The 26705-nt window shown below is 48.2% G+C and overlaps 1 protein-coding gene across 4 annotated transcripts in view; it reads left to right on the forward strand.

Annotated features, from left to right (window-relative positions):
* Positions 1-6093: 6093 nt before the first annotated feature.
* RPL12 (ribosomal protein L12) overlaps positions 6094-26705 on the forward strand; it is a 134798-nt gene continuing 114186 nt past the window's right edge. For 2 of the 4 annotated variants that reach the window (XM_033960303.1, XM_033960302.1), the window contains exon 1: positions 6094-6258. In XM_033960303.1, coding sequence (XP_033816194.1) covers positions 6222-6258 — 37 coding nt within the window. In that variant the 5' untranslated portion in view covers positions 6094-6221. The remainder of the gene's footprint in view (positions 6259-26705) is intronic. The other 2 variants (XM_033960300.1, XM_033960301.1) reach the window with 1 other exon arrangement.

A 26705-nucleotide genomic window follows, 5' to 3' on the forward strand; every position in this document is an offset into this window, starting at 1 on the left:
TCCTGGTATTTTAACCCATAGTGACTCCAGTTGGTCATTTGTCACTGCTGCGGCCACTCTGGTTGAGTGAATGGTGTCCTTTATGTCAAGTGCTACTCCTCCACCCTTCTGATGTGTCCTGTCTCTTCAGTAGAGCTTGTTCCCTGGCAGTACTATGTCCCATTTGTTTTCCTCGTTCCACCATGTTTCCGTGATCGCTATGATGTCTAGGTTTTCATCTTTGGCCATGACTTCTAGTTCCCCCATTTTGTTCTTTAGGCTTCTTGCATTAGTGTACATGCAGTTCAAGTCTTGGTATTCTTTTCTCCTTGTTATTTTCCCTTGCGTTTCATTTTTCTTTCCGTCCCCTTCTTGTCCTGCAGACTCCTGGTTATTGTCTCTCTTGTCATCCCCTTGTGGTACATTCTTATTGTCCTCCTTTTGTTCCTTCCCTTCATCTTGCTCCATTTTGTCTTCCCCTTGTAGTACACTCCTCCTATCCTCCTATTGTTTCGTCTGGCTCCCTTGGTTTTTCAGCTCCTGTTTTGTGCCATTTGTGTCTTGCCAACACTTTCCTCACTCAGTATCTTCTCGGGATACTGGCTTCAGAATCATCGACACCTGGTCGACTGTCGGCTTTCCCCTTCTTCTTAGTTTAAAGCTTGCTCAATTCCTCTCCTGACGTTGTTTGCTAGTAGTCTAGTTCCCGCCGTACCCAGGATCCTGCAATTCTGACCCCAGGAAGGGCTGTACCCCCTGGATTCAGCACCCTTCACCACCTATAAAGCAGGAAACATCCATTCCCTGCACTCCTTCCCCATCAAAAACACAGGACCTACCAGGATCTTGCAGAAAGTACTGGGATCCTGCAATTCTGACCGCAGGAAGGGCTGTACCCCCCTGGATTCAGCACCCTTCACCACCTATAAGGCAGGAAACATCCATTCCCTGCACTCCTTCCCCATCAAAAGCACAGGACCTACCAGGATCTTGCAGGAAGTTCTGGGATCCTGCAATTCTGACCCCAGGAAGGGCTGAATCCCCCTGGATTCAGCACCCTTCACCACCTATAAGGCAGGAAACATCAATTCACTACACTCCTTCCTACCAAAAGCACAGGATATGCAGGATCGTGCAGAATGTACCAGGATCCTGCAATTCTGACCCCAGGAAGGGCTGCATCTATCTGGATTCAGCACCCTTCACCACCTATAAGGCAGGAAACATCCATTCCCTGCACTTCTTCCCCATCAAAAGCACAGGACTTACCAAGATCCTGCAATTCTGACCCCAGGAAGTGCTGCATCTATCTGGATTCAATACCATTCCCTGCACTCCTTTCCCATCAAAAGCACAGGATCTACCAGGATGCTGCAGGATGTGTCAGGATCCTGCAATTCTGACCCCAGGAAGGGCTGTATCCCCCTGGATTCAGCACCCTTCACCACCTATAAAGCAGGAAACATCCATTCCCTGCACTCCTTCCCCATCACACTCCTTCCCCATCAAAAGCACAGGACCTACCAGGATCTTGCAGGAAGTACTGGGATCCTGCAATTCTGACCCCAGGAAGGGCTTTATCTACCTGGAATCTGACCCCAAGAAGGGCTGTATCTATCTGGATTCAGAACCCTTCACCACCTATAAGGCAGGAAACATCCATTCCCTGCACTCCTTCCCCATCAAAAGCACAGGACCTACCAGGATCTTGCAGGAAGTACCAGTATCCTTCCCACCTATAAGGCAGGAAACATCCTTTCCCTGCACACCTTCACCATCTAAAGCACAGGACCTACCAATCTTTGTAATTTTTGACGGAGTAAAAAATCAAACCACTTGTACCCGTTCTACTTCACTCAGGATTTGTACAAACATAAGAAAGTTCTTCTTCACCCAGAGAATTGTAGAAAACTGGAACGTTCTTCCGAAGGCTGTTATAGGGAAAAACACCCTCCAGGGATTCAAGACAAAGTTAGACAAGTTCCTGCTGAACCAGAACGTATGCAGATAAGGCTAGTCTCAGTTAGGGCACTGGTCTTTGACCTAAGAGCCGCCGCATGAGCAAACTGCTGGGCACGATGGACAGGAACTTAAAACTTTGGCATTTGCTGACGATTTAATGCTCATTCTCACGAACCCTGTTCATTCTCTTCCGGTGGGTCTGAATTTCATAGCTGAATATGGGTTCTATTCTGGTCTAGTAATTAATCTTGATAAATTGGTTGCCTTGCCATCCCACCCTTCTATCCGCACTCACTGGGAAGGTGTTTTCCCCTTACAATGGGCTACGGTTTCTTTTAAGTACTTTGGTGTCTTTATCCCTATTGATCTTTCTACTTTATATGCTATCAATGTGCGACCTTTGTTTCATGCTTTGGCCGTTAAGCTGCACTTGTGCCAGGCATTTCCACTCTCTCTTTTGGGTCAGGTTGCTTTACTTAATATGATTATGATTCTTTCTTGGCTTTATGTTTTCCAGGTACTTCCATTATATCTGTTACACTGTCATGAGAATAAATATATTCGCTCTGTTCAACACTTTTTGTGGAAGGGTCATCGTGCTTGGCTTCCCTATCTGCAGGTGGCACGCCCTCTTTACAAAGGGGGTTTGGGCTTGTTCAATCTTCATTATCTTACTATTGGCTGCGGCATGTGCCAAATGATTATTTTCGGGGCATGACTGATTTTACTAATACCTCATTGGAACTTTCTTGTTTTTCAAGGGATCACTTTAGTGCCTATCTCCATTCTATTTCCTCCCTTACACCTGCACACCTGGGGCTTCGTATATTTTGGTTGCTTCTCCGCAGGGTCTGGAAATGGGTATGCCGGTTTCATGGCATAAGTGACTGCGAGTACCATTTTCTGCCTCTTAGATCTAACAGGAATTTTTTTACCTGGTATGGGGCCTTGCGATTCACGCACTAGGAGGCAAGGAGGTTGACCTACTTGTTTCATCTAGTTCATAGGGATGGTACGATTAAATCTTTTGCACAGCTGTGTAGGGATTATGGCTCACTAGTATTGATAGGTTTGCATATTTGCAGATCCACCATTATGTGGTTTAACTTCAGAAACAAAATTTATATAGTAATAGGGAGGACTTACTGTCTACGCCTATACCTTGGGTTCGTAGATGAAAGTATCCCTTAAATTTCACCACCGTTATTTGAAGAATGAGACCCCCTTGCCTGACTATGCTAAATACCAGGTTTCCTGGGCCCGGGATCTCCAGGTAACATTGCCTGATGATATTATACTGACTGCTGTAACTAGATTGCCTGCTTTGAGGACATATCTGTACTTTTTTGAAATGCAATACAAATTGATATTTCGTCTTGTTGAAAACTTGATTTGAGCTCTGTTTATTGGATGAAACTGTGGACTCTGTGGATTTATCTTTGCTTAATAAAAAATAATTTAAACATAATTTTCTTTGGTACAATCAGATCAAGAGTATTGTTTAAGGAAGAATTCCATAACTCTACTCCATCATTAACATTACAGCTATCAATCTGATCTAAGAAAGTAAACAGCGTACTGCGCTAACCCCACCCTTAGGTGTTCAGGAATAATGACAATTGCACAAATTTTTCCCAATCAGATATTGTTTATTATTAGAATTAACAGAACTCTTGAGTCAAAAGGCAATTTGTGCAAGGGAGCCATATATAGTCAGGCATCTCTCCTGACAAATATGAACTCCGGGAACCTATGCTCCAAGGTTCACTTATATACTTTCACAGTGCTTAGTATGACTTCAACAATCAGCCAACAGAGGCTGGCCTTAGGTTTTTGAACAAACAAATTCCTTTTAACATAGTTACCAGGCTCAAAGAAAATTTTTTTCAGATTATACACAGCCATTTTTTAATGCATAACACATTAGAGGAAAAGTTTGAATTCAAAATCAACTCTCTGTCAGGTGCCCTAGACAAAACTGACAGTCTGGGACTTCACAGACATCAAAAGAAAAAACCCATATATAACCTCCCCTAACAATAACTCCCAATATGGGCTAAAGGAGCCCTCCCTTAACAGCTGCAGACTGAAGAGAGTTTCTATGGTAAGCTAGCATAAAGGTCAGATAGGTCAAACTACAGATGCTATCTCTCATGATTTTTCAAGGGTTTAAAATATATATAAAACTATAGTTTACCATTTTATGTTCAAACATACATGCACACACATAATCAAACACATTCTCACACACATTCGGGGCCCCAAATATGCCACATTCATATCTATCACATATTCAATACTTTAGAACATATTCACTTTCTTCTATACCCAGCACTGGAATGTGAAATCAAATATCTTCCCTCCAACTACCACAAGCCAGACTAAGAGGTCTGGCATTAATTAAATCATGAAGTCAGGGCGGGAAACTGCAGTATGTTTTAGACAAAGAAGAGACACAAAGAAAGAAAGATGGAGTCAGATTAATACCTCTATAAGTGTGTTATGCATATCTATACCTGATTTCCCCTATGATCTTGCTTAATCCAGCAAAGTACTTTTTCCCTCCAAGTAACCCCTAGTGTTTTCCTGTTATTCTCTAATGTCATTTTTCTGGCCTTTGCCGCAATCCATATTCAATTTGTTTATTTGTGTACCAACTTTTCATAAGCTTCTAATTGGGCGTGGCCTTAACTAACACATATGCATCTAACTAGATTTACCCAGAATCACATGAAAAGGAGGCATCTCATATGTAGAAAAAATCTACAACACATTAAAATTTTTTATTACACATTATCTATTCCAATATAGCATATCATAGTGCCCCCTGGCGACCAAAATACCACTACTCAGAAAGGAAGCCAGTGAATCTTTAACTCCTCAATTTCATATACTGTATACTTCACAGATAGTTTTTACAGAATGGTTTTTAACAACCGTTTTTTATGTCAGAATTTGCATATTATCTTGAATCAATCTATGATCAGACCAGGGAATAGCCTGCAGTTGGTACGAAAAATTATTACAGTCAGCTATATTATCTGGTACAAAAATGGCAGCCTCCTGAGATTGCTGCAGGAGGTCCCAGCAGCCATCTTGGGCTTAAAGTCCAGAAGGTGCCACCAGACCATTTAAAAGTAGGCCTTTAGGTTGTGGGAGTGCAGAGGGGTTGGAGTCAGATGGCTAGCCAGTCCAGGAGGACCTGTCCTCTTCTGAGAACAGGGGTTAGGCAACAGAGAGAGGGGATGATTTCAGTTTTAGCTGAGCATTTTCAGCCAACACCTGAATCCAGATTTTGGGTTGGTTGTAGTTCTTAAACCAAAATTTGGTCAGCCTCTCTATCATATATTGCAGAAATCTGTTGTGAAAGAAAATACTCAGGCTATTTGATTTATGAATCTCTTCATATTTACAATAAGGCTCAGATTCTCCAAAAGGCACCAGAATTGGCCAGTGCCTGAAGAAATGGTGCCGGCCGCACGTCACCAAACTATGGTGTCATTTTGAGAATCACAGTCTGCATTGAAGATAGGCACCAGAAATGTAGGCCTTGGTTTTACAGGCCTACATTTCCAGTCCCTATTTTCAACATAAAATCACGCTTACTGGTGCCAAACATCAACCCCACCCATAACCACTTGCCTCTTGACATTTGGTGCCAGTAAGCATCTGCATAGACATGATTCAGACCTTTTTGTCTTAGTTTTTAATTGGGGTTTTTGTAGTATAATTTTATTAAAAATGATTTAAATACAAATATGAACAAACAATACAGTAAGCTGCATACTAAAAAATACTTTTGAAATACAAAATACATTAAAAAAATGAACAAACAATACATTAAGCTGCATATTTTATGTCATAATGCGGTCATACAAGGTTAATATTTACATCCTTACAAAATTTATCCAATGAAGCCCAAGTTCTGTTGAAACTAGCAATATTATTTTGTTTGAGTGCTATTATTTCTTTGTATTTCCAATTCCGGTTAGCCCAGGCACCTAAGGCCCTTCCTATGGTGTTTCTTGCAATACTGTATGTGGCACAACTAATCCAATCACCTTTTTTGACACACACAATATGGCTGCGCTAGAGCTCTTATATGTATTACTTCTCGCGAGAATAACTGCCTATACTTCGTATTGCAGGAGAACTATCGCTCTTTTTCACTCTCTCGGATCGTTGTGGTGGTGCAGCATTTTTGGTTGTCCTGAATCCGGGTTCATCCGACACCGACACCGGTTCCTGTCGAAGCGAAATACTGCTTGTCTCCTGCAGACATGCCTCCCAAGTTCGACCCCAACGAAATTAAAGTTGGTATGTTAGAGGATGGAACGAAATAAAGCGGCAAGGCCTGGGTTTCTAAGGCAAGATGGTTCCATTTCTGAGCTTCATAGTGTAGGCTGAAGCGTGGTGATTGTAGGGCAATGTGTAGCGATATTTTTTTTTTTCAGCTATCAGTAACAGTCTTTTTTTTCCCGTGCTAATCATCTCATGTTTTGCCTAACCGTTTTCTTAAGCGATGATAATCGTTCTTTAAGGTCTAGCCCATGTGTTATTAACTCTTGTGAACCAAAACGCTGGCTCATTCTGGAAATCACCTACAATGTGGTATTTCAGAGACTTCTAGACTGGCTATTTAGGATCGTGGAAATTATATATCCACGTACTCGGTTCTAGTATTGTTATAAGGGACCGCTGAAAAGTTCGCAGCCCAACCTGCATAGTTGAGGCGGCCTCCATCGAGGACTATAGCCTTAATCCAGCTGTTTTCCACTTTTTTCGATCCATATTTTTCCGATGGAACGAAAAAAGTGGAAAATGGCTAGACTTAAGTGTATAGCCGACGATGGAGACTGGGCTGAGAACTTTTTAGCGACTTCTCGGATATAAAAACACCGTCTCTGTATCCTATAAGTTTACATGTCTCTAATTGATAGCATCATATGCTTGTTTTATTCCATGCTTTATATTTTAAAACTTTAATAAACAAACCTTGACTAAAAAAAAAAGTATTGTGCGTGCCCATCCTATTGCGTTCCAGTGGTTTTCAGATTGGCTCATCGCAAACTACGTACGGGTATTGTATCACTCACGCAAAAATATTAATTACCTTCACGTTTGGGTTATCGCTTATTATGGCTATGGTTTTTTCGTTAGAAAATGGCACAGGCTGTTGTAACAATCTGTTGAACTTTTATTAATTGACTAGATTTTTTTTTTTTTTTTTAAGAGGCTGGTAATTTATCTCTAAATGAGAATTTTGTGTCTGGACGGAATGATGCTTTGTTACTGTGGTTTAAATTTATTTGCTTGCGATTGTGTTTATTTCTTGACATATATCTCATTATTAAGTTTCCAAGTTTACTAGGTGTTTATATACTGCCTATCAAGGTTTAATTAAGCGGTTTTACAATCAGGTACTCAAGTATTTTCCCTACCTGTCCTAGTGGGCTCACAATCTGTCTAACGTACCTGGGGCTATGGAGGACTGAGTGATTTGCCCAGGGTCGCAAGGAGCAGCGCGGGGTTTGAACCCACATCCCCAGGGAGCTGAGGCTGTAACTCCAACCACTGCGCCACACACTCCTAATCCTCATCTTTTATAGATGGCTAGTAAAAACAACAAATTCACAACCACATTTTAAAATGCAACCTTTAAACTGTTAATACAGTGGAACCTTGGTTTGTGAGCATAATTCGTTCCAGAAGCATGCTGGTAAACCAAAGTGCTGGTATATCAAAACGAGTTTTCCCATTTGAAGTAAGGGAAACTCGCTTGATTGGTCCCCCCCACGAGGCCATTGGTACTGCTTGCTTCCACCCCACCCCCAAAAGACCTCCCCACCTGGCTTCCACCTCTGCGACAACCGGCATCAACCCCTATGGCTGCGAGCCGCTCCCCAAGAACCGATATTGCATCCCCATGGCCATGAGCCCCCCAAAAACCTGCATTGCCGTCCCCCCTCCCACAATCATTATGGCCTGCTTGCGCAAACCCTTACCCCGATCTGGCACTGGTAAACTGCATGAACCCGCAGGATGTGCTGATGCCTGAAGATCCTGCCTCTTGCCGCTGGGCTGGTCCTTGAGCATCTGCTTTCTTCTCAAAATCTACTTTACCATGTCTTAACTTCCCTTCCTATCTCTCTCACCTTCCCTCCCTATTTCCATGGTCTGACATCTCCTTATTTTCTCCCTCCCTCTTTCTTTTCCATGGGTCTGGCATCTGTCTCCCTCCATCCCCCCTCCCCATACCCTGGCATGTCTCCCCCTCCATGGTTTGGTATCTCCTTTCCTTTCCCTTCCTTGGACTTGGCATCTCTCATTTCTCTCCCTTGCCTTCCTTCTCCCTTTCTCTCCCTAATTGGGTGCAGCAGAATTCCCCCTTCCCTGTGCAGCAGCATTCCCCCCACGTGATGTCACTGATGGAGCCCCAGTACGAACAACTTTAAAAGTGCATCTCCATTTTAAGAGTTTAGAAATGTGCGAGTGCCTTCCTGCCCGATGCATGGCACGCGGTCCCTCAGTTTCTTAGTTTCCGCGGAGCTAAGAAGTCATGTTTTCAACGTCTGTTGAAAAATTTTTACACTGCCTTCCCACTCTCACGGATTCTGACTTTTCAGTCAGTTTTTTCTTTTATTTCAATTTTAGTGGAAAAAAAATATAACATATAACCAAATTTTTTTTTCTTCTTTCTTTTGCTGTTGTCTGTTTAGCCTCGGTGGGGCCTTATGGCTCACCTTACAATTATTTCTCCACCTTTTGGCTGTTTTACCATTCAGGAAATTCCTGATAATTTTCCATCTGGGTGGTTGCTTTGCTGGGGTAGTTGTCTTCACCGACATCCTCCAACAGTTCTCGCAGTGTCGGGACCTTGGCCTTGCCACTTTCAACTTTTCCTGCTCTTCTCCTCGCCAGTGCATTCTCACGTGGGTACTTCAGAAGCAGTTTCCCTTTGGTGCCGTCAGGAATTCGGCACCCGCCGGCATCAGTACTCTGGTGCCCAGCGCACTTCCGGCACCGCCTGTGCTAATCCAGCCCACACCGAGATTGACATTGCTGCCTCAGGCGCAGTTCCTCCCTAGATAAGTTGGCTCATGAGTTGTGGGTTTTTTTTTGTTTTGTTTTGATTTTTTTCCCTACTCCTTTGGGCTTCAGGGTTAGGGTTATTGAAACAGTGAGTCAAGTCCTGCTGACCTCGATCAGCCCCATCTCTAGCTCCGATATCGATGAGTTCCTCGATACCGGCATACTCATCTTCGGAGTGTGGCGCGGCACCGATGGTATTGGTTAACAGGCCAATGGTATTGGTGTTTTTCTCTTAAGCAGCAGATTCATTCAGTACTTCGAGTACATATCCAACTATATTTTCAGTTCATGCCGACGCCTTTGTCGACACAGACTCCTCCGGTGCCAGTCAGGTTTGAGTTCTCAACACCGGTAGCACTTGCACAGGAGTCTCCAATGGTTCCGACAAATTATATGAAGCAACGCCGGTTCTTTTTAACATTGTCGGTCCGGTCTGGGAATGCCCTGCAGACATTAAACTCTCTCCAGCCTTCGACACCGAATCCCTGATTCTGTATAGTTTGGGATTTGAATCTCAGAGAGTTTTTGAGCAAGCCCCCAAATCTCTGAAGCGGTGGGTTTTTCAAAACGTGCTTCTCTTTTCCACTTCAGTAGTGTCTGAGGAATTCTTTTTCAAAATTCCTTAGGGGAATGTCTGTACCTTGTGCCATTCCCTTGGAAGTTGACTTTGAAAAGTCATTCCCTTGGGCAGTTGACTCTGAAAAGTCTGAAGAATTTTAGATACCTTCACCTATAGTCAACTACCCAAGGATCTTCTGATTCCCTTCCATGATATCTTACGGGAGACTTTTTATATGCCTTTAGAAACACTTGAGGATGTTTCAATGAATCCCTACTGGTGGAGTCAACTCTACAGGCTAGTGTGTAGGCCTCTGTCTTTCTGGGCAGAGTGGGCAAGGCGATGGACCAGTTGGCCAATCGGCTTACCAGAATCCTAAACCATTTGCCATGTTCCACTTCTCTCTGCTTACACGTTCGGTGCATGTTTTTTTTTTTTTTTTTTTTTGGGGGGGGGGGTTTGTTGTTTTGTTTTTCAGTACCTCTTTTATCCCAGGACAAGCAGGCATGATATTCTCACATGTGGGTGACGTCATCTACGGAGCCCCGATGCGGAAGCATTTTCAAGCAAACTTGATTGAAGATTTAAGTTTGCTCTGCTGCTCCACGCATGCGTGCCTTCCTGCTCCACTAGGGGTCGCATCCCCTCGTGGTCTCCAGTTCAAAATTTTCCGCTGAGCCTAGAAGTCGTGTTTTTTAAGGCTCTGCCCCAACTGCCTTCTAGCACCGCGATTTTTCTTGTTTTTTCATCGTTTAAGTCTCTGTGCGCGAAATTTTTTCTTCTTCAACTTGATTCCTGCTTCGTTTGACCGACCCGGAGGCTTCCGGGTCCCCGTGGCCGCGTGGCTACTCGAGCCGCGGCCACTTTCGATTCTATGTCCCGGCCTTTGACCGGCTTTAAAAAGTGCACCCGGGGGGGGGCGGGGCCGTGCAGAGAGCGGGGAGGACGCGTTTTCCCTGAGCTCCGCTGTTCTCCCCCTGCTGCGGCCTCCCTGAACGAAATTCGGCGACTATTTTCACCACCGAGTGCCTTCTTTAGCTCCCCGGGGGCTCTATGGACAGATATCTACAAAGAGGCACTGCAGATATGGCCTCTAAGGTGGGCAAAAAGGACCGCGAACGCGCGAAATCGGGGCCCAGCCACGAGGACAAGATGGCGGACCCGGGCGCGGCGGCGGCTACAGAGGGAGCGGATCTCACTGAGGCAGTTGTTTCGGCGCTGGGGACGCGCCTGGACAAAGTGCAAGAGTCACTGGCTGCATTGTCCACAACAGTGGCTGAATTCAACTCTCGGGTCACCGAGGTGGAACAGCGGGTTGGAGCCGCAGAGGATTCTATTGTTACACTACAGGCAGAAGTTCAGCAGCTGCGGGGCAAGGTGGGACAGTGTGAGGAAAAACTGGAGGATATGGAAAATCGCTCCAGACGGAACAATCTGCGACTGGTGGGGGTCCCTGAATCTGTACAGGAGGGAGACCTGCTTTCCACCCTGGAGACCTGGCTGGCGGCGGAGCTAATGAGCACGCGGGGACTGGGACCTTTACGCATCGAAAGGGCGCACCGGCTGGGTAGAAGACAGGAGGGAGCGACCAGGCCGCGCGTGGTGATTCTCCGCATATTGAACTTTGCTATCAAGGATTTACAGTTCCAGAATCACCGTATTCTAATATTTCAGGATTATTCGGCGCAGGTGGCTTCTTTGAGGAGAGGTTTCTCGTCTGTCTGCAAGCAACTTACTGAGAAGAAACTTCGTTTCACGCTGCAGTTCCCTGCTAAGCTACGGGTGATCTATGATGGCCACCCTCATCTATTCGACACAAGTGCGGCGGCCAGAGCGCAAGTTCTTCAGTGGTACCCTGATCTGGGGACTGGCACCTGAAGCCCTATGACATTGCGTTGGGTTTTCTCAGTTTGAATTGTGCGGGGCAACCTGCTGGAAGCGGGTGGTATACTCACTTGCACTGTTCCTTAGCACCTGTTGTGCATGTATTCTGTCTGTGGATCGCCGTAAGGGAGATCTGTCTGTATTGCTTCGGCCATGGTTTACAGTTCTTTTACAATGGCTCCTTATGGACTTATTGAATAACAAGGTCCTGTATGATTATGCCTTTCTTCTAGTTTTATGCTATTGTCTAGCCCCTGGGCTCTTCCTGTGAGTTTCAATGGATTATATCCGGCATGGTGGCTGTTTTGGAGGCTGGGGAGGGGGGGTGCTTTGGGCCCTTCGGTATACCCTCCCTGGAGTGGTGGATTGGTGTGTATCGGGGGGTATGGGAGGGGGGAGGGGGTTCAAGGTATGGGGGGTGGGGGGGCGGGAGGGGGGTGGTGGCGGGGGGGACTGGGTGGGCTGGTGAGGGGGGTGGTGAGGCTGTGGGTTTTGGTTTGTTGGGGGAATTGGGTGGGAGGTGGAAGTGGGGAGTTCAGGCGGGGGGAGGAGGGAGGCTCCTGACCTGGGTGTTTGTTGTGGATTCATGTGAGGGGGTGGTGTGGAGACTGGGCTGCTGGGGGCTGGGCTGGGACCCTCGGCAGCTGTTTTGTGCTCTTTTTCTCTTTTGGTATGTCTGGTTCTTTTTCTCTTTCTTATGCCTGTTAGGAAGGGATTGAGGTGTGTGTCATGGAATGTATCTGGTATTAATTCTCCTATCAAGCGAACTAAGATCTTACAATGCCTAGCCAGGAATCAGGCTGATGTAGTGGGCCTGCAGGAGACAAAGCTCAATGAACGGGAACATGGTAAATTGTGTCAATCCTGGGTGGGGCAGTGTTACTCGGCCTCTTCCTCTAACACTAGGGCGGGGGTGGCATTGCTGATCCGCAAATCGGTGTCTTTTACTGCATCTAGGGTTCTCTCAGATCCAGAGGGACACTATGTTATTGCCCAGGGTTCTCTTAATCAGCGCCCAGTAATTTTGATATCAGTATACGCGCCCAACAGTGCACAGCGGTCCTTCTATAAGAAGCTCTTGGGGGTATTATTATCTATATCACACATACATGACTCTCAGAAAATCTTTCTTGGGGATTTCAATACTATACTAGACCCGCTTTTGGATTCCTCTAAGGGATCCTCCTCCAATAGGTCAGATAATGGGCTTGCCGCTTGGTTGGAGGCTCTGGACCTAGTGGATGTCTGGCGGACACTACACCCAGGGGAGCGGGATTTCACCCACACATCCAAAGTGCATGGTTCCTCCTCTCGAATAGATTATATTTTCCTATCGCGATCATTCTTTTATGCGGTTCATGCGGCTGAGATCGGAGTACTAGCTGTCTCGGATCATGCTATGGTGTGGATGGATATTGGCTCCTCGGCTTACGCCCTGGGGGGTGGGAAGCACTGGCGATTTCCGATAGCGCTTTATCTGGACCCGGACTTCAAATCTTATTTGGAGCAACAGTGGCGGGACTATGTGGAATTTAATGGGGGCCATGCCGATAACGGAACTTTGTTTTGGGAGGCCTCTAAGGCGGTGCTCCGGGGGGCTGTGATAGCTTACTGCGCGCGACGTAAGAAACAGCTTGCGGAAAAAATCTTGGTTTTGGAACGCAAGGTGCGGGATAGTAGAACCCTGGCTCTTCAGAATCCTACCCTGTCTCATAAGCATGCTTTTCAGACGGCCCAGTCAGCACTCCACGCACTTCTTCATGAGAGGGCCCATAAATCCCTTTTCTATTATAAGTACAGATTACACCGTTTTGGAAATAAGCCGGGTAGAATGCTGGCCCAGATGACTAAGGCGAGACGAGGTGCCACCGTGATTACCTCGCTCAAAGATGATGGGGGCCGGTTGGTCACGGATCAGTCGCGGATGGAGCGGCTTTTTGTTACCTTTTATAAATCCTTATATACTGCGGAAGTGGTGGGTCGAGAGGCTCAGATTCGGGCATTTTTGGACACTCTGCCCTTACCTAAGCTGTCAGCGGCGGACTCGGATGTTTTGGCTTCCCCCATAACCCGAGAGGAAGTGCTGGATGTTCTCAAGCACCTACCTCTTTGTAAATCTCCAGGCCCGGACGGCTTTGGGGGGGAATTCTATCGTCTTCTTCAGGGGTATATGGCTGATCCGTTACGGGGCTATTTTGAAAGCGGAGCTGAGGTGGGGCGGTTTCCTCAAGGAGCGAATCGAGCACTGATTACTGTATTGCCTAAACCGGGAAAGGACCCCTTGCTGGTGGGCTCCTATAGACCTATTTCGCTTATTAATGTTGATTTAAAAATTTTAGCTCGGGTCCTGGCTAATCGACTGGCCAAGTATGTTCCCTCTTTGGTGGGTGCAGATCAGGTAGGGTTTGTGCGTGGGCGATTAGCGGCTCATAATGTTAGGAAGCTCCTCCTTGCTGTGGCCCATTGTGTTTCTCGACAGCAACCAGCGCTGGCTATCAGTTTTGATTCCGAAAAGGCCTTTGATAGAGTAGAGTGGGCTTTTTTATCCCCTTTGTTGCGATATTATGGGTTGGAGGGGTTTTTTATGAGAGCTCTTGGAGCCCTTTATTCTCACCCAGTGGCGGCCGTATTGGTTAATGGGGTTGCATCTTCAGACTTTGTGCTCCAGCGTGGCACTCGCCAGGGCTGCCCCTTGTCCCCTCTGCTTTATATATTGTTTTTGGAGCCTTTGTTGATTTCCCTTCGAAGCCACCCCCAGATAGCTGGAGTGGAGCTGGGGAAATCATCTCTGCGCTGTATGGCTTTCGCCGATGACATTATGGTAATATTGACTGACCCTGTTTCCAGTCTCCATAGTCTGTTAGAGCTGTTTCACCAGTTTGGGGTGATCTCGGGCCTCAAGCTCAATGTGTCCAAATCGGAGGCGCTTTCTATCCATATTGATATCTCGCATGTGTGGGCGGATTTCCCGCTCCGGGAAGCACCACAGCAGGTAAAATATCTGGGGGTTCTGATACCATCTTCCTTTACACGACTTTATGAGATCAATGTAAAGCCCCTACTCCAGAACACGGTGGAGCTCCTCCGCTTGTGGGGTGAATTGCCGGTATCTCTTGCGGGGCGTATATTTTTATACAATATGATGATAGTGCCTCGGTGGCTTTATCTGTTTCAAACTCTTCCGCTGTGGTTACGAACCGGGGACTTGGCTCAGTTGTACAGGGCTTTGAGGACTTTCTTGTGGCGTGGGCGCCGGCCTAGGCTTTCTCTTCGTATTTTGATGTTGCCTGAGTCACAGGGGGGATTTGGATTGCTAGACGTTCGCACCTATAATCTGGCATGTGGGACAAGATTGATTCGGGACTGGTGTATGGAGAGCTCCTCTTTCTTAATGTATTCCGTGGACAGGGATTTTTTAGACCCTATCTCTGGGTTGTTTCTGCTGCATGCTCCTGCTGCCCAGTTGGATTCTGTCTACAGGGGACATATTGTGTGGGCTTATATGAGACATATTTGGAAATTGCTATGTAAGCATCTGGGCATCTACTCTAATATCACCCCTCTGCTCCCGCTGGTGGGTAACTTGCATTTTACACCGGGCAATGATAGCAAGGTATTTCGGATTTGGCACGCACATGGAATTCGTAGACTGGGGGATGTTCTTTCCGATAGGGGCGATCTTCTTTCCTCTGCCGAACTGGGGTCGCTGTATGGGCTAGATAGGGTGGATGCTTTCGGATATCTCCAGCTCCGACACTATGTTCTTAGCTTCTCTGGGGAGCGATTGAGCGGATCGGTGGCACGGGATCTTGGGAGGTGTTTGGCATTGGGGGAGGAAGCGGCACCACGTCTCCGGTATTATGTTGCTGCTCTGGGCCCCCCTTTACAGACCGAACGCGCTGATTGGTTGGCAGGGGCGTGGAGTGTTGACTTGGGCTGCTTAGTTCCGTCTGAACTGATTTCTCGCTGCTTTGTCCATATACGCACCATCTCATGTAACATGTTACATAGGGAACAAGAATATAAATTCCTCCACAGAGCTTTTATTTCCCCTCACAGAGCACACCGGGCTGGTATTGCAGATCATGCGGGGTGTCCCAAATGTCCTATCAACCCTGCTTCCCTGGGGCATATGTTTTGGGAGTGCCCCCTTGTGGGCTCCTTTTGGCAGCGTGTCTGGACTTCCGTGTCCTCATGGGTTCCTGGGATCCCGAACTGTACTCCCTCTGGAGCTTTGTTTTATCAAGCGGCGTTGCTTCCTGGGTGCACTGTTGGGCAGCGGCAGCTGCTTTCTAAGGCCCTCCTGTTGGCTAAGAAAGCCATTTTGACTTTTTGGAGAGAGCCGCATGCTCCCTCTTTCTCTCGATGGCAGGGGTCCCTGTATGACTTAGCCCTCTTGGAAAGACGGGCTGCGGGCACTCGAGATGAACGCAAGTGGTCTCACTTTCAGGACATCTGGGAGGCCTATTGGTTGACCCTTCCTCACCGCGAGCGGAGTCTCCTATTGAACTGTTAGCTTGTGTTGGGGTCTTCTGTCCTCTTCAGTGCTCTCTCTCTTCAGGCGCCTTTTTTCCGGGGATTCTATTTAGGGATTTCTTTCTCTTTCTTTCTTTTTCTCCTCTTCTTCTCTCTAGACCCTAGTCCTCCTCTTTTTATGTATCTACTTCAGGTCTCTCTTTGTCAATTTTTGTATATTTGTTGTCTATTTTGTATACTTCCTTTATGTCTACCACAGGTCGGGAGTAGGGCGGGGGGGGGGGATTGGAGGGGGGGGGTTGCACCCGTAGTTTCTGGTGCATCTTAATGTGTGTATTGGTATTGGGGTGTTCTGCTCTGTTTTGGGGGGGTTTTAGCGGGTGTTACATGTAAAACTATATTGAGCACATCCTGTGTTGGAGCATTCTGATCTTCCTTGAGATTTCGTCTTCTGCTCTGTATGTACCCGATAGGGTGCTTTTTGCTGGAATGCTGTCTGTTCCTGCACAATGTTCTGTTTTGTGTATGCTGGTTTGCTCAATAAAGAAACATTATTTAAAAAAAAAAAAAAAAAAGTGCACCCGGTGCGAGCGGCTTCTTTCCATCACAGACCCGCATCGCCGGTGCATCCTCTGCCTGGGGGCCGCTCATCCAACCGACTCCTGTCCCCAGTGCGCTACTTTCCAGAATCGGGCCCTCCGTTGAAGGAAAGCCCGCATGGCGGATCTTTTCGCCCCAGACCAACCTTCTACCTCGGCCTCGAGGTCGGCCCCGACCTCGGCATCGCCTCGAGACTCGACTCCGAAGTCCTCGGGACAACAGAAAGCCTCGGCTCCGGGTAAGTCCCCTCTTCAGGTTCTGTACCAGCGAAGAAACCAACCTCGGGGACACCGGCGACGCATGGCGGAAGCCCCATGCTTACAGCCCCGACGAAGCCCTCCAAGCCTTCGGGCCGTGCCTCCACCACACGAGAATACTCTGATACGAGGTCGCCCCCGGTGGAGTGCACCGAGGCAGGGGACATGCCTTCGATGCTGTCCGTGCCCGTCTTCCAGGACTTACTCCGAGCAATGATCTCGTCGGAGCTGTCCGCTGCAATGGCCCATCTACAACCGGCCTCTGCCTCGACCTCGACCCCGCATGTGCCAGACCAGCCTGAGCCTCGCGTCGAGCCACCTCGGGGAAAAGTGCGCAAACTTCGCAGCATCTCATCCGACTCCTCGCCGAGGCACCCGAGGCGCTCTCCCTCCACAGACCGCCACAGGGCAAAACGTCGGGCTAAACCAACAGAAACCTCGAACCGCCGCACCTCTAAGAAGGCCCGGGGTTCCCCCACTCTACGAGGCCGTTCACCTACACCTCGTACGGGACCACTGAAGGTGGCAGAGTTATCACTCTCCAACCCATGCATCCTCCGAACTCCCCCTCGGACCGGGGCTCCGATCCGAGGTTTCGGGCTTTCACCAAGGGAATCCGGGTCGAGGTCACCGATTCGACAGCGATCTGTACCCCGAACCCCGGCATCGTCCCCGAGGGACTCCTCGAGACGTCGGAGATCCACGACCCCGGAACACTTTCATAGTGCTTCCCCGGTCTCGGAGCTTGGATCGGAGCAGGAACCTCGCTACTCGAGGGAAGCCTCCCCTTCCTTCTCCACCCGACGGAGGTCTCGTTCACCGACCCCCCCCACGGGGCCTCGGGAACATCCCGACCATCCTTCTCACGCTTTGTCCAGGACATGGGCCACGCTTTGAATTTAGACCTCCAGTCCGACTCCAGATACTCTAAAGAGTACCTAGCGGAACTGGATATGCCAACACTACCCAGAGAGTCCCTTCGCTTACCGCCTAACCCGATACTCCAACAGGCTCTCTTCAGGAACCTGGAGACCCCCTATATGGTCACAGCCGTGCCCTCCAAAATGGAGGCCAAGTACCGTACAGTACCCTTTCCGGGATTTGAACAACCACAGCTCTCCCACCAGTCGCTGTTAGTAGAATCCTCCTTAAAAAAGGCTCACCCCTCCCGGGTCTCAGCGGCGGTCCCCCCAGGCCGAGAAGGCCGAACCCTAGACAAGTTTGGCAGGAGACTATATAAAAATGCTATGATGGCCTCTAGGGTGAAAAGCTACACTTTCACCTTCACATCCTACCTCAAACACCTCATTGGACTACTGAGAGCCTTTGAGACTGACCTACCGGCCTCCCGCCAAGGAGCCTTTAGCCTACTTTTGGAATCCCTCTCCAACCTACGCCTCCATCTATTCCACGCGGCCTACGATGGCTTCGAACTCTCCTTCAGAGAGGCAGCTTTTGCTATCGCCATGCGCCGACTAGCTTGGCTACGCCTGGTCGACATGGACCCCAACTTACAGGACCGATTGGCTAACCTCCCACAAAAGAACTGTTCGATGACACCATCGAGGCGGCTACAAAACGCCTCTCCGAACACGAACGCTCGTTTGCCTCCCTCGTCCGACAAAAGCCCAAACCGCCCGCGTCCAGGCCGTATAGGGCCCCTCCGCGCCGCTACCCACAAAAATCCACTCCTGCCTTCTCGCGGCCTCCACCCAGACGTCCGCAAGCCCTCCACCGGGCCATGCCCAAGTCCCAACCGCCCGCGACTACCAAACCATCCCCGTCCTTTTGACGGGATACGCGGAAGGGGGCGGGCCCCCTCCGCCATAGTCCCAGGCCTCCTTCCCATCGGGGGTCGCCTCAAAGCCTTTTACCCTCGCTGGGAACAAGTCACGTCGGACGCATGGGTCCTTGGCGTGAACTCATCAGGATACTCTCTCAACTTTCGGGCCATTCCTCCAGACAACCCCCCAAGGAATTGCCCACCCAACCGGACACAGCTACCCCAGCTCCTATCCGAGGCTCGAGACCTGCTTCGCCTCAGGGCAGTGGAGGAGGTTCCCCCGACCAACGGGGAAAGGGCTTCTACTCCCGTTACTTCCTGGTACCGAAAAAAACGGGAGACCTACGCCCAATACTAGACTTGAGACGCCTCAACAAATTCCTAGTAAGGGAAAAATTTTGGATGCTTTCCCTACCGACCCTCTACCCCCTGATCGACGAGGGCGACTGGCTCTGCTCCCTTGATCTGAAGGAGGCGTACACACATGTCCCAGTACACCCCGCTCACCGCAAGTTCTTGCGTTTTCAGGTGGGGGACTGGCACCTACAATACCGAGTCCTCCCCTTCGGCCTAGCATCATCACCTCGGGTCTTCACCAAGTGCCTCGTGGTGGTCGCAGCAACCTTACGTTCCCAGGGCCTCCAGGTATTCCCCTACCTGGACGACTGGCTGATCAAAGCCCCGTCCAGGGAAGGGGTTATCTCAGCGACCCAACAGACTATTACCTACCTACAAAGTCTGGGGTTCGAAATAAACTTCCCAAAATCCCAACTACGCCCCTCGCAGTCCCTACAGTTCATCGGGGCCACACTGGATACGGTTCGCCTCAGTTCCTTCTTCCCCCCCTCCGCGCCTAGAGGCGTCAGTAAGTCTGAGTCGAAGGATCTCTCTGCTGACCTCGGTATCAGCTCGACAGATGATGACTCTCCTAGGGCACATGGCCTCCACCGTCCACGTCACACCTTTCGCCCGCCTCCATCTGAGAATCCCTCAATGGACCCTGGCCTCTCAATGGTGTCAAGACCGGGACCCGATCGACCGCCCCGTGACAGTAACTCCTTCCTTGCAGAGATCGCTCCACTGGTGGGCCGACTCTTCAAATCTTTCCAAAGGTTTACTCTTCCTCGCCCCTCATCACAGCAAGGTACTCACCACGGACTCGTCAGAGTACGCTTGGGGAGCCCATCTGGACGGCCTACGCACGCAGGGGATGTGGTCAGCGGAAGACCGCCGCTGTCACATCAACGTGCTAGAGCTCCGGGCCATCTATCTCGCAGCTGTAGCCTTTCAACATCTGCTCCACGACCGGGTTGTCCTCATCCGAACCGACAACCAGGTTGCAATATACTATGTAAACAAACAAGGAGGAACAGGGTCTTGGTCCCTCTGTCGGGAAGCCCTGCACCTCTGGAAATGGGCATTATCCCAGGACAAGCAGGCATGATATTCTCACATGTGGGTGACGTCATCTACGGAGCCCCAGCGCGGACAGCTTTTCAAGCAAACTTGATTGAAGTTTCAAGTTTGCACACTGCACCACGCATGTGCTAGCCTTCCTGCCCACTAGAGGGCACATCCCCACCTCATGGTCCTCAGTTCAATTTCATCCGCGGAGCCAGAAGCCCTGTGGAAAATTGTGCTCTTCAATTTGCCTTCTGTCGCCGCGGCTGTGTCCTGTTTTTGACGCGGTCGCTGCGTTTTTCTGTGTTCTTTTGTTGTTTGCTTTCATTTTTCGTCAAAAAAAAAAAAAAGTTTTATTTTCCTTCCGTCGCTCCGGGGGCTCCCGGTAGCCGCGGCTGTGGGACCTCGTCTGTTCCCGGCCGCTTTTTGGGCCCATGTCCCGTCCTGTGACGGGTTTTAAAAAGTGCAGTCGGTGCGACCGACTATGTCCATCACAGACCCTCACCGGTCCTGTTTGAGGTGCTTGGGCACCCGACTGACTCTTGTTCCCGGTGTTCCTTCGAGCGGTGTACATACAAGGAGAACAAAACTGCCTGGCGGACAGACTCAGCCGCCTCCTCCAGCCACACGAGTGGTCACTGCACTCTCAAACCCTACGACAGGTGTTCCAACAGTGGGGGACACCTCAAATAGATCTGTTCGCATCCCCCCACAATCACAAACTGCCTCTCTTCTGCTCCCGGATGTACTCCCCGGAACGGCTCGAGGCCGACGCCTTCCTCCTAGACTGGGAGGGAAGGTTCCTGTACGCGTTTCCGCCGTTTCCTCTGATCCTGCGGACGCTTGTCCACCTGAAAACAGTACAAGCCACCCTGATCCTGATTGCTCCTCGCTGGCCACGCCAGCTCTGGTTTTCCCTTCTACTTCAACTCAGTGTCAGAGATCCACTGCCTCTGTCTCTGTTTCCCTCTCTACTGTCACAAGGTCAGGGTTCGCTGTTACATCCCAATCTTCAATCTCTTCATCTGAATGCTTGGTTTCTTTCCCCCTGACTGCTCTCCCTTGTCTCAATCAGTCAAGGAGATATTGGAGGCCTCTAGAAAGACCTCGACGAGAACCTGCTACTCCCAAAAGTGGACCAGATTCTCAACCTGGTGCTCCGCCCACAGCCAGGACCCGGTATCGGTCCCCGTCCCTCTGGTCCTCGACTATTTACTTCAATTATCTCATTCCGGCCTAAAGACCAACTCCATTCGAGTACACCTCAGTGCGATTGCGGCCTTTCATCAGCCCCTGGAAGGGAAAGCCCTCTCGCTCCATCCCTTAGTCTCTCGCTTCATGAAGGGTCTTCTGAATGTCCACCCTCCTCTCAAACCCCCTCCGGTGGTTTGGGACCTTAACGTGGTTCTGGCTCAACTAATGAAACCTCCATTTGAGCCCCTAGACAAATGCCATCCAAAATTCCTCAGTTGGAAGGTAATTTTCCTGCTCGCGCTCACTTCCGCCCGGCGGGTTAGTGAGTTACAAGCTCTGGTAGCGGACCCACCCTTCACGGTATTCCATCACGACAAGGTGGTACTCCGCACCCATCCAAAGTTCTTGCCTAAAGTAGTGTCTGATTTTCACCTCAATCAGTCCATTGTCTTGCCTGTATTTTTTCCCAAGCCCCACTCTCACCCCGGAGAGGTGGCGCTCCATACTCTTGACTGTAAGAGAGCGTTGGCCTTCTACCTCCAACGCACTCAGTCACACCGGAAAGTCCCACAATTGTTTTTGTCCTTCGACCCAAACCGTTTAGGTCACCCAGTCTCCAAGCGCACCTTGTCCAACTGGTTGGCCGATTGCATCTCCTTCTGCTTCGCTCAGGCTGGTCTCACACTGCATGGTCGAGTAACGGGACACAAGGTCCGAGCGATGGCAGCCTCCGTAGCGTTTCTCAGGTCCACACCTATCGAGGAAATCTGCAAGGCTGCCACGTGGTCTTCGGTTCATACTTTCACCTCCCACTACTGTCTGGACTCACTGTCCAGGAGCGATGGCCGGTTCGGCCAATCGGTTTTGCGAAATCTATTTGCTTAAATTGCCAACTTCCCTCCATCCCTTTTCAGTTAGCTTGGAGGTCACCCACATGTGAGAATATCATGCCTGCTTGTCCTGGGATAAAGCACAGTTACTTACCGTAACAGGTGTTATCCAGGGACAGCAGGCATATCTTCTCACAACCCGCCCACCTCCCCGAGGTTGGCTTCTTTGCTAGTTAAGTGAACTGGAGACCACGAGGGGATGCGACCCCTAGTGGAGCAGGAAGGCACGCATGCGTGGAGCAGCAGAGCAAACTTAAATCTTCAATCAAGTTTGCTTGAAAATGCTTTCGCATCGGGGCTCCGTAGATGACGTCACCCACATGTGAGAATATATGCCTGCTGTCCCTGGATAACACCTGTTACGGTAAGTAACTGTGCTTTCTGTTCCAACGAGACCTGGTCTGACTTGAGTGTTTGACCTCAACATCACCTACCAGGGCAGGCTAGCAAATACGCCTTGTTTGGGTGACAACCTCGTTGGTGCTTCCATGGACATGCTAGGACATGCCTACTCAGCAGTTGTCTGTCCACGAGACCAGGTGGGAAACTGGTCAAGCCCAAAAAGCAGCCTTCATCTCGTCCCTTCAGACCTCAGTCTTTTTCTCAACAAAGATTTGCTGCTCAATCTTTTCCTACATTCAGGGTATAGTCGGCATCCACGTTCTAAGGACTAGGCCTCGTCCCTTCTGAGGCTGTCTTCAGTTTCTCATACATCACTGAGAGCTCAAAACCTTAGCGCTCTAGTTTCTCACCTCAGTGTTCTCCCTAGGGCCTTTTAGCCGGGGGGGGGGGGGTGTCCGCCCGGGTAATTTAGATGACCGCCTGGCTATCATCCACTGTGAATTCTGCTGCCGCCACCGCCGGTGCTGCTCAACACCAAAAAAAACAAAACGGCTTGGAGATTTCACGTCGTAGCTCATAGCGAACTTATGCTCTGGGGCTCTAACGTGTGCATGCCAGCTTCCCTTCTCTTTCCTCCGAAACCGGAAGTTATGTCTGGGGGGGTGCAAAACGGGTCCCGTCGGGGCATGTTTATGCTTGAGACACTGCATTAAAGGATAAGTAAAAGACTTATAAGCTGCTGTTTTTCTTCATTAATCTAACATAACAGTAAGCTTTTAAGTTGATTCAATAAGCATATCTGCTACCATCATATGGAAGGCTTGAATGAATATTTACAGAATATTGATAGAAGTTGTGAAGCCTTTCTACAATCAAATTTCAAAGCAGTGAGGTTAATATTTGTTGTGGAAGTCTCTTAATCTGTCCCCAGAACAATCTGTCTCTAGGTTGGATTGAACCACCAACCATTTGGTTAATAGCTGAATGCGCTAACCGATTGCGCCATAAGAGACATGCTAGTTGGGTAACTAAAGTCAAAATATTACTGTGGTATTGTAATGCACATTGGCTAATAGATAGATAGATATTCTTTTACAATCCCACTTTATTCTGGGACCAATCTTTCGTCCTACTAGCCAGGCTATAGGAGCTTGTCTTTTCTGCTTGTTTTATTTTGTGTAATTTCAGTCTTTCTGTTCGCGGTTTTCACCCTCATGGTGCAGAGGTTCCCTACGGGGACAGCTCCGACTGCAGGAGATTGGAGACCTGTGGAAAAAGTCTGCTTCTAGACGGGTTACCTGCTTGTCAGTAAGCCTTCTGGACAGCCTGCACATCAGATCAGGGCTCAGGGACTGTTCCTTTGGGAGCTACCTTACCTCAGGTTCATCTTTTAGTGGGTCGAGCGCAGGCTGCATGGTTCCGTGGAGGCATGGCCGGGATCGGAGTAGAGAGTTGTGTGGGGACAGAAATCAAACCCATCCCCGCTAGGTGTCAAACCCATCCCCGCTGGAATTAAATCCAGTCCCGCCCATCCCTATAAACTTCAGAAGTAGTTATTTCATTTAATTATGCAAAGACACTTTATTAATTTGGAAATATTAATTGGGAAGAATACATACTTTGTAAATGGGTTTCTACCAGAGCCTCTAATGTAAATATAAAATATAAATATTCAGCTGCTGAGGACCCCCAAGCCGTCAGCTGAGGACTTCTTCTGCAGTTGGCTGGGGGTCCTTTTTGCCTAGCTTGGTAGGCAGCAATAGCGTCCCTGAGTAACAGATGCTGGCACCTCAGAGGCTCATGGATGCTGCCAGTGACTGCTGCGCTTGGAGGAGGGAAGTTCTGGCCGTCTCTAGATGAGGTCCTCTGCTGGCGGTGTTTGGGGATCCCACCAGCCATAGCAAGGGTCAGCAAGTACTTCAACACTGTAGAAATAAAACCAGAAATGCATTTCCTTTTCTTTTGAACACAATACAAAGAATCTGCTATATACATTTCCCAAAGCTAACATATTTTAGTCAATAAATTTCAGTTTTTACCTTGGTTGTCTGGAAACGTATTTTTCCGTCAAGTTGGTCCCAGTTTCTTTTTTCCACTTTCCCATCTTCTGTATAAATTATTCTTTTGCTGTCCTTTGGTTCCTCCTACCATGGTGCAGCATTTATCCCTCTCTCATCCCCCAAACCATGTGCAGCATCTTTCGCCCCTGCCTACCAGCCCCATGCCTAACATTTCTCCTATCAGCCCTCTCCAGCACCATGCCACATCTCTCCCTGTATGTAGTAACTCCCTAAATGAATTCAAAGACCATATAGGGTGAAAAGTGAAAAAATCTTGGACATACCAGTTATAAGATAATATGCTGGTATTGTGGAAGTGTTATGCAAAACGCAAATACATTAAAAGGGGGATGGACAAAAAAAGTGATTCATGAGCAAAGGCTCTGTGTCAATGTGAGGCCATATTTAAAAATGAGCATGTTAGCATTAAAAGTCCTGCTTATAAAACCATACATTCAAATAACTTATCATACAACTCTCATGAGTATCCAAGGTAAACTGAAGCCCTTAATGTCGTGCCTAAGGAATAATAAACCACAAATTAAAGAAACAGGCTGTTAAAAGAAAAAAACATGCAGTGAACCATATCAATGCATCAGAAAAAACCTCCAGTATCTAATAAAAAGAAAAGGAATGAACAAATGGGATGGCTATCATAACAGTCCTAAACATAAAATATCCAAAAAACAAAAACAATCTGCAAATTGCAGAAAAAAACCTTTAAGCTAGAGCTGAATAACAAAAATATGAAGGAAACTGACATGATGTGCCCATACTCCTGGCTGTGCTATAGAATTGCAAATGCTTCCTAGGGCAATAAAAGTAACAAACAGGGAGGAGACCAGTTATAAACTAACACAGAATATAGAGCCAACTGCTGATCCACACTTAAAATAAAACCGCGGGGGTGATATATTTAACTAAGACCAATTGTGCACCCTGTAAAAGGGGAAAAAAACAGCATAAAAACCCTGCCCCGAATAAGGACGTTATAAGAAAAATACTTATACTGCTGGGAAATTCCACCTGCGTCCCAGCATAAACCATTGCATCTTGCCCTGATGAAACTTAAAATCATGCCCAAATGTGTAAAACGGAGATGGAAGTAGATAAGCAGTTGACTTACCATGTGTAGAGCTAGTCAGGGCAGACCGCTAGTTCACAGAAACTGCTAAAAGAGACATTCGTCAAAAGTGAAACTAAAATAGCACATTGCTCTGAAGTGGAAAGGCGTAATTGGGCAGCGGGTCCTGCATTCTGTACATGACTGGAAAGACTTCCAGGTTGTCAACGTGTGGCATGCTGCAGGTAGGAAAAGAAGACTTGCCTCTCTGCTTCCAACCCCGTGGGATCCCTGAGACCACGAGGGGTGTCCCCACGGGATCCCCGTGACCTGAAGGGGGAACCTGCGGTCCCCATTCCCGTGCAGCTCTCTAGATCGGAGGCAGACTGCATTCCTCCAGCAGATGTGCCTAAGCGTGACCAAGGGTGGCGGAGGTGCCAGTGGGGCAGTCTAAAGATTCAAAGTTCAGTTTTTTCAGCAAGTTGAAGCAGATAATTTCCCTGTGAGCTGTTTCAGCTCTATCTATAGTGTTTTCCTGTCAGCCCATGTTTCTGTGAGTACCAGCTAACAGCTTGAATCAGAGATTTTTGTTTTTTTGGGGGTGTGTCTTTAAAAAGGGTTGGGTTTTTGTTGCGGGTTGTTTTTTTTTTTTTTGTGGTTTCCCTGAATGCCCTACCCCCACCTCACTCAAAATCCTAAAATTGCTGTTTTTTGAGGGTTCTCTGTAGTTTCCCTGGCCATCTTGGATTTTTCCAGATTTGATTTTAGTTATTTTTTATACTTTCCCAGCTTCATTTTTGAAAGAAAACCACATAGATGACATCCCCAGGGCAGAATGTTATGGATTCATTCCTCATTTGTGGTGGATGGCTGTCGGATGTGCAGTCATATTCCATGTGCACTGCGGTCCATGAAGGGTGAAAGGCTTGCCCAGATTTGGTGCTTTCGACCTGAAATTACATGAAATAAAACACAAGCAGAAAAGACAAGCTTCTACTACCTGGCTTGTAGGAAGAAAGACTGGTCCCAGAATAAATGTGGATGTACAAGAGAGAAAATTAGCAAAGGTAAGAACCTAGGGCCAGATTCTCAAAACAAAATCTGCCTTTAACGTGCTCACTAAATAGGTTCCAGCTGATTTAGCAAGTACCTATTTTAGCGGT

The sequence above is a fragment of the Geotrypetes seraphini genome, chromosome 10, assembly GCF_902459505.1.
Source record: "Geotrypetes seraphini chromosome 10, aGeoSer1.1, whole genome shotgun sequence".
Lineage (NCBI taxonomy): Eukaryota > Metazoa > Chordata > Amphibia > Gymnophiona > Dermophiidae > Geotrypetes > Geotrypetes seraphini.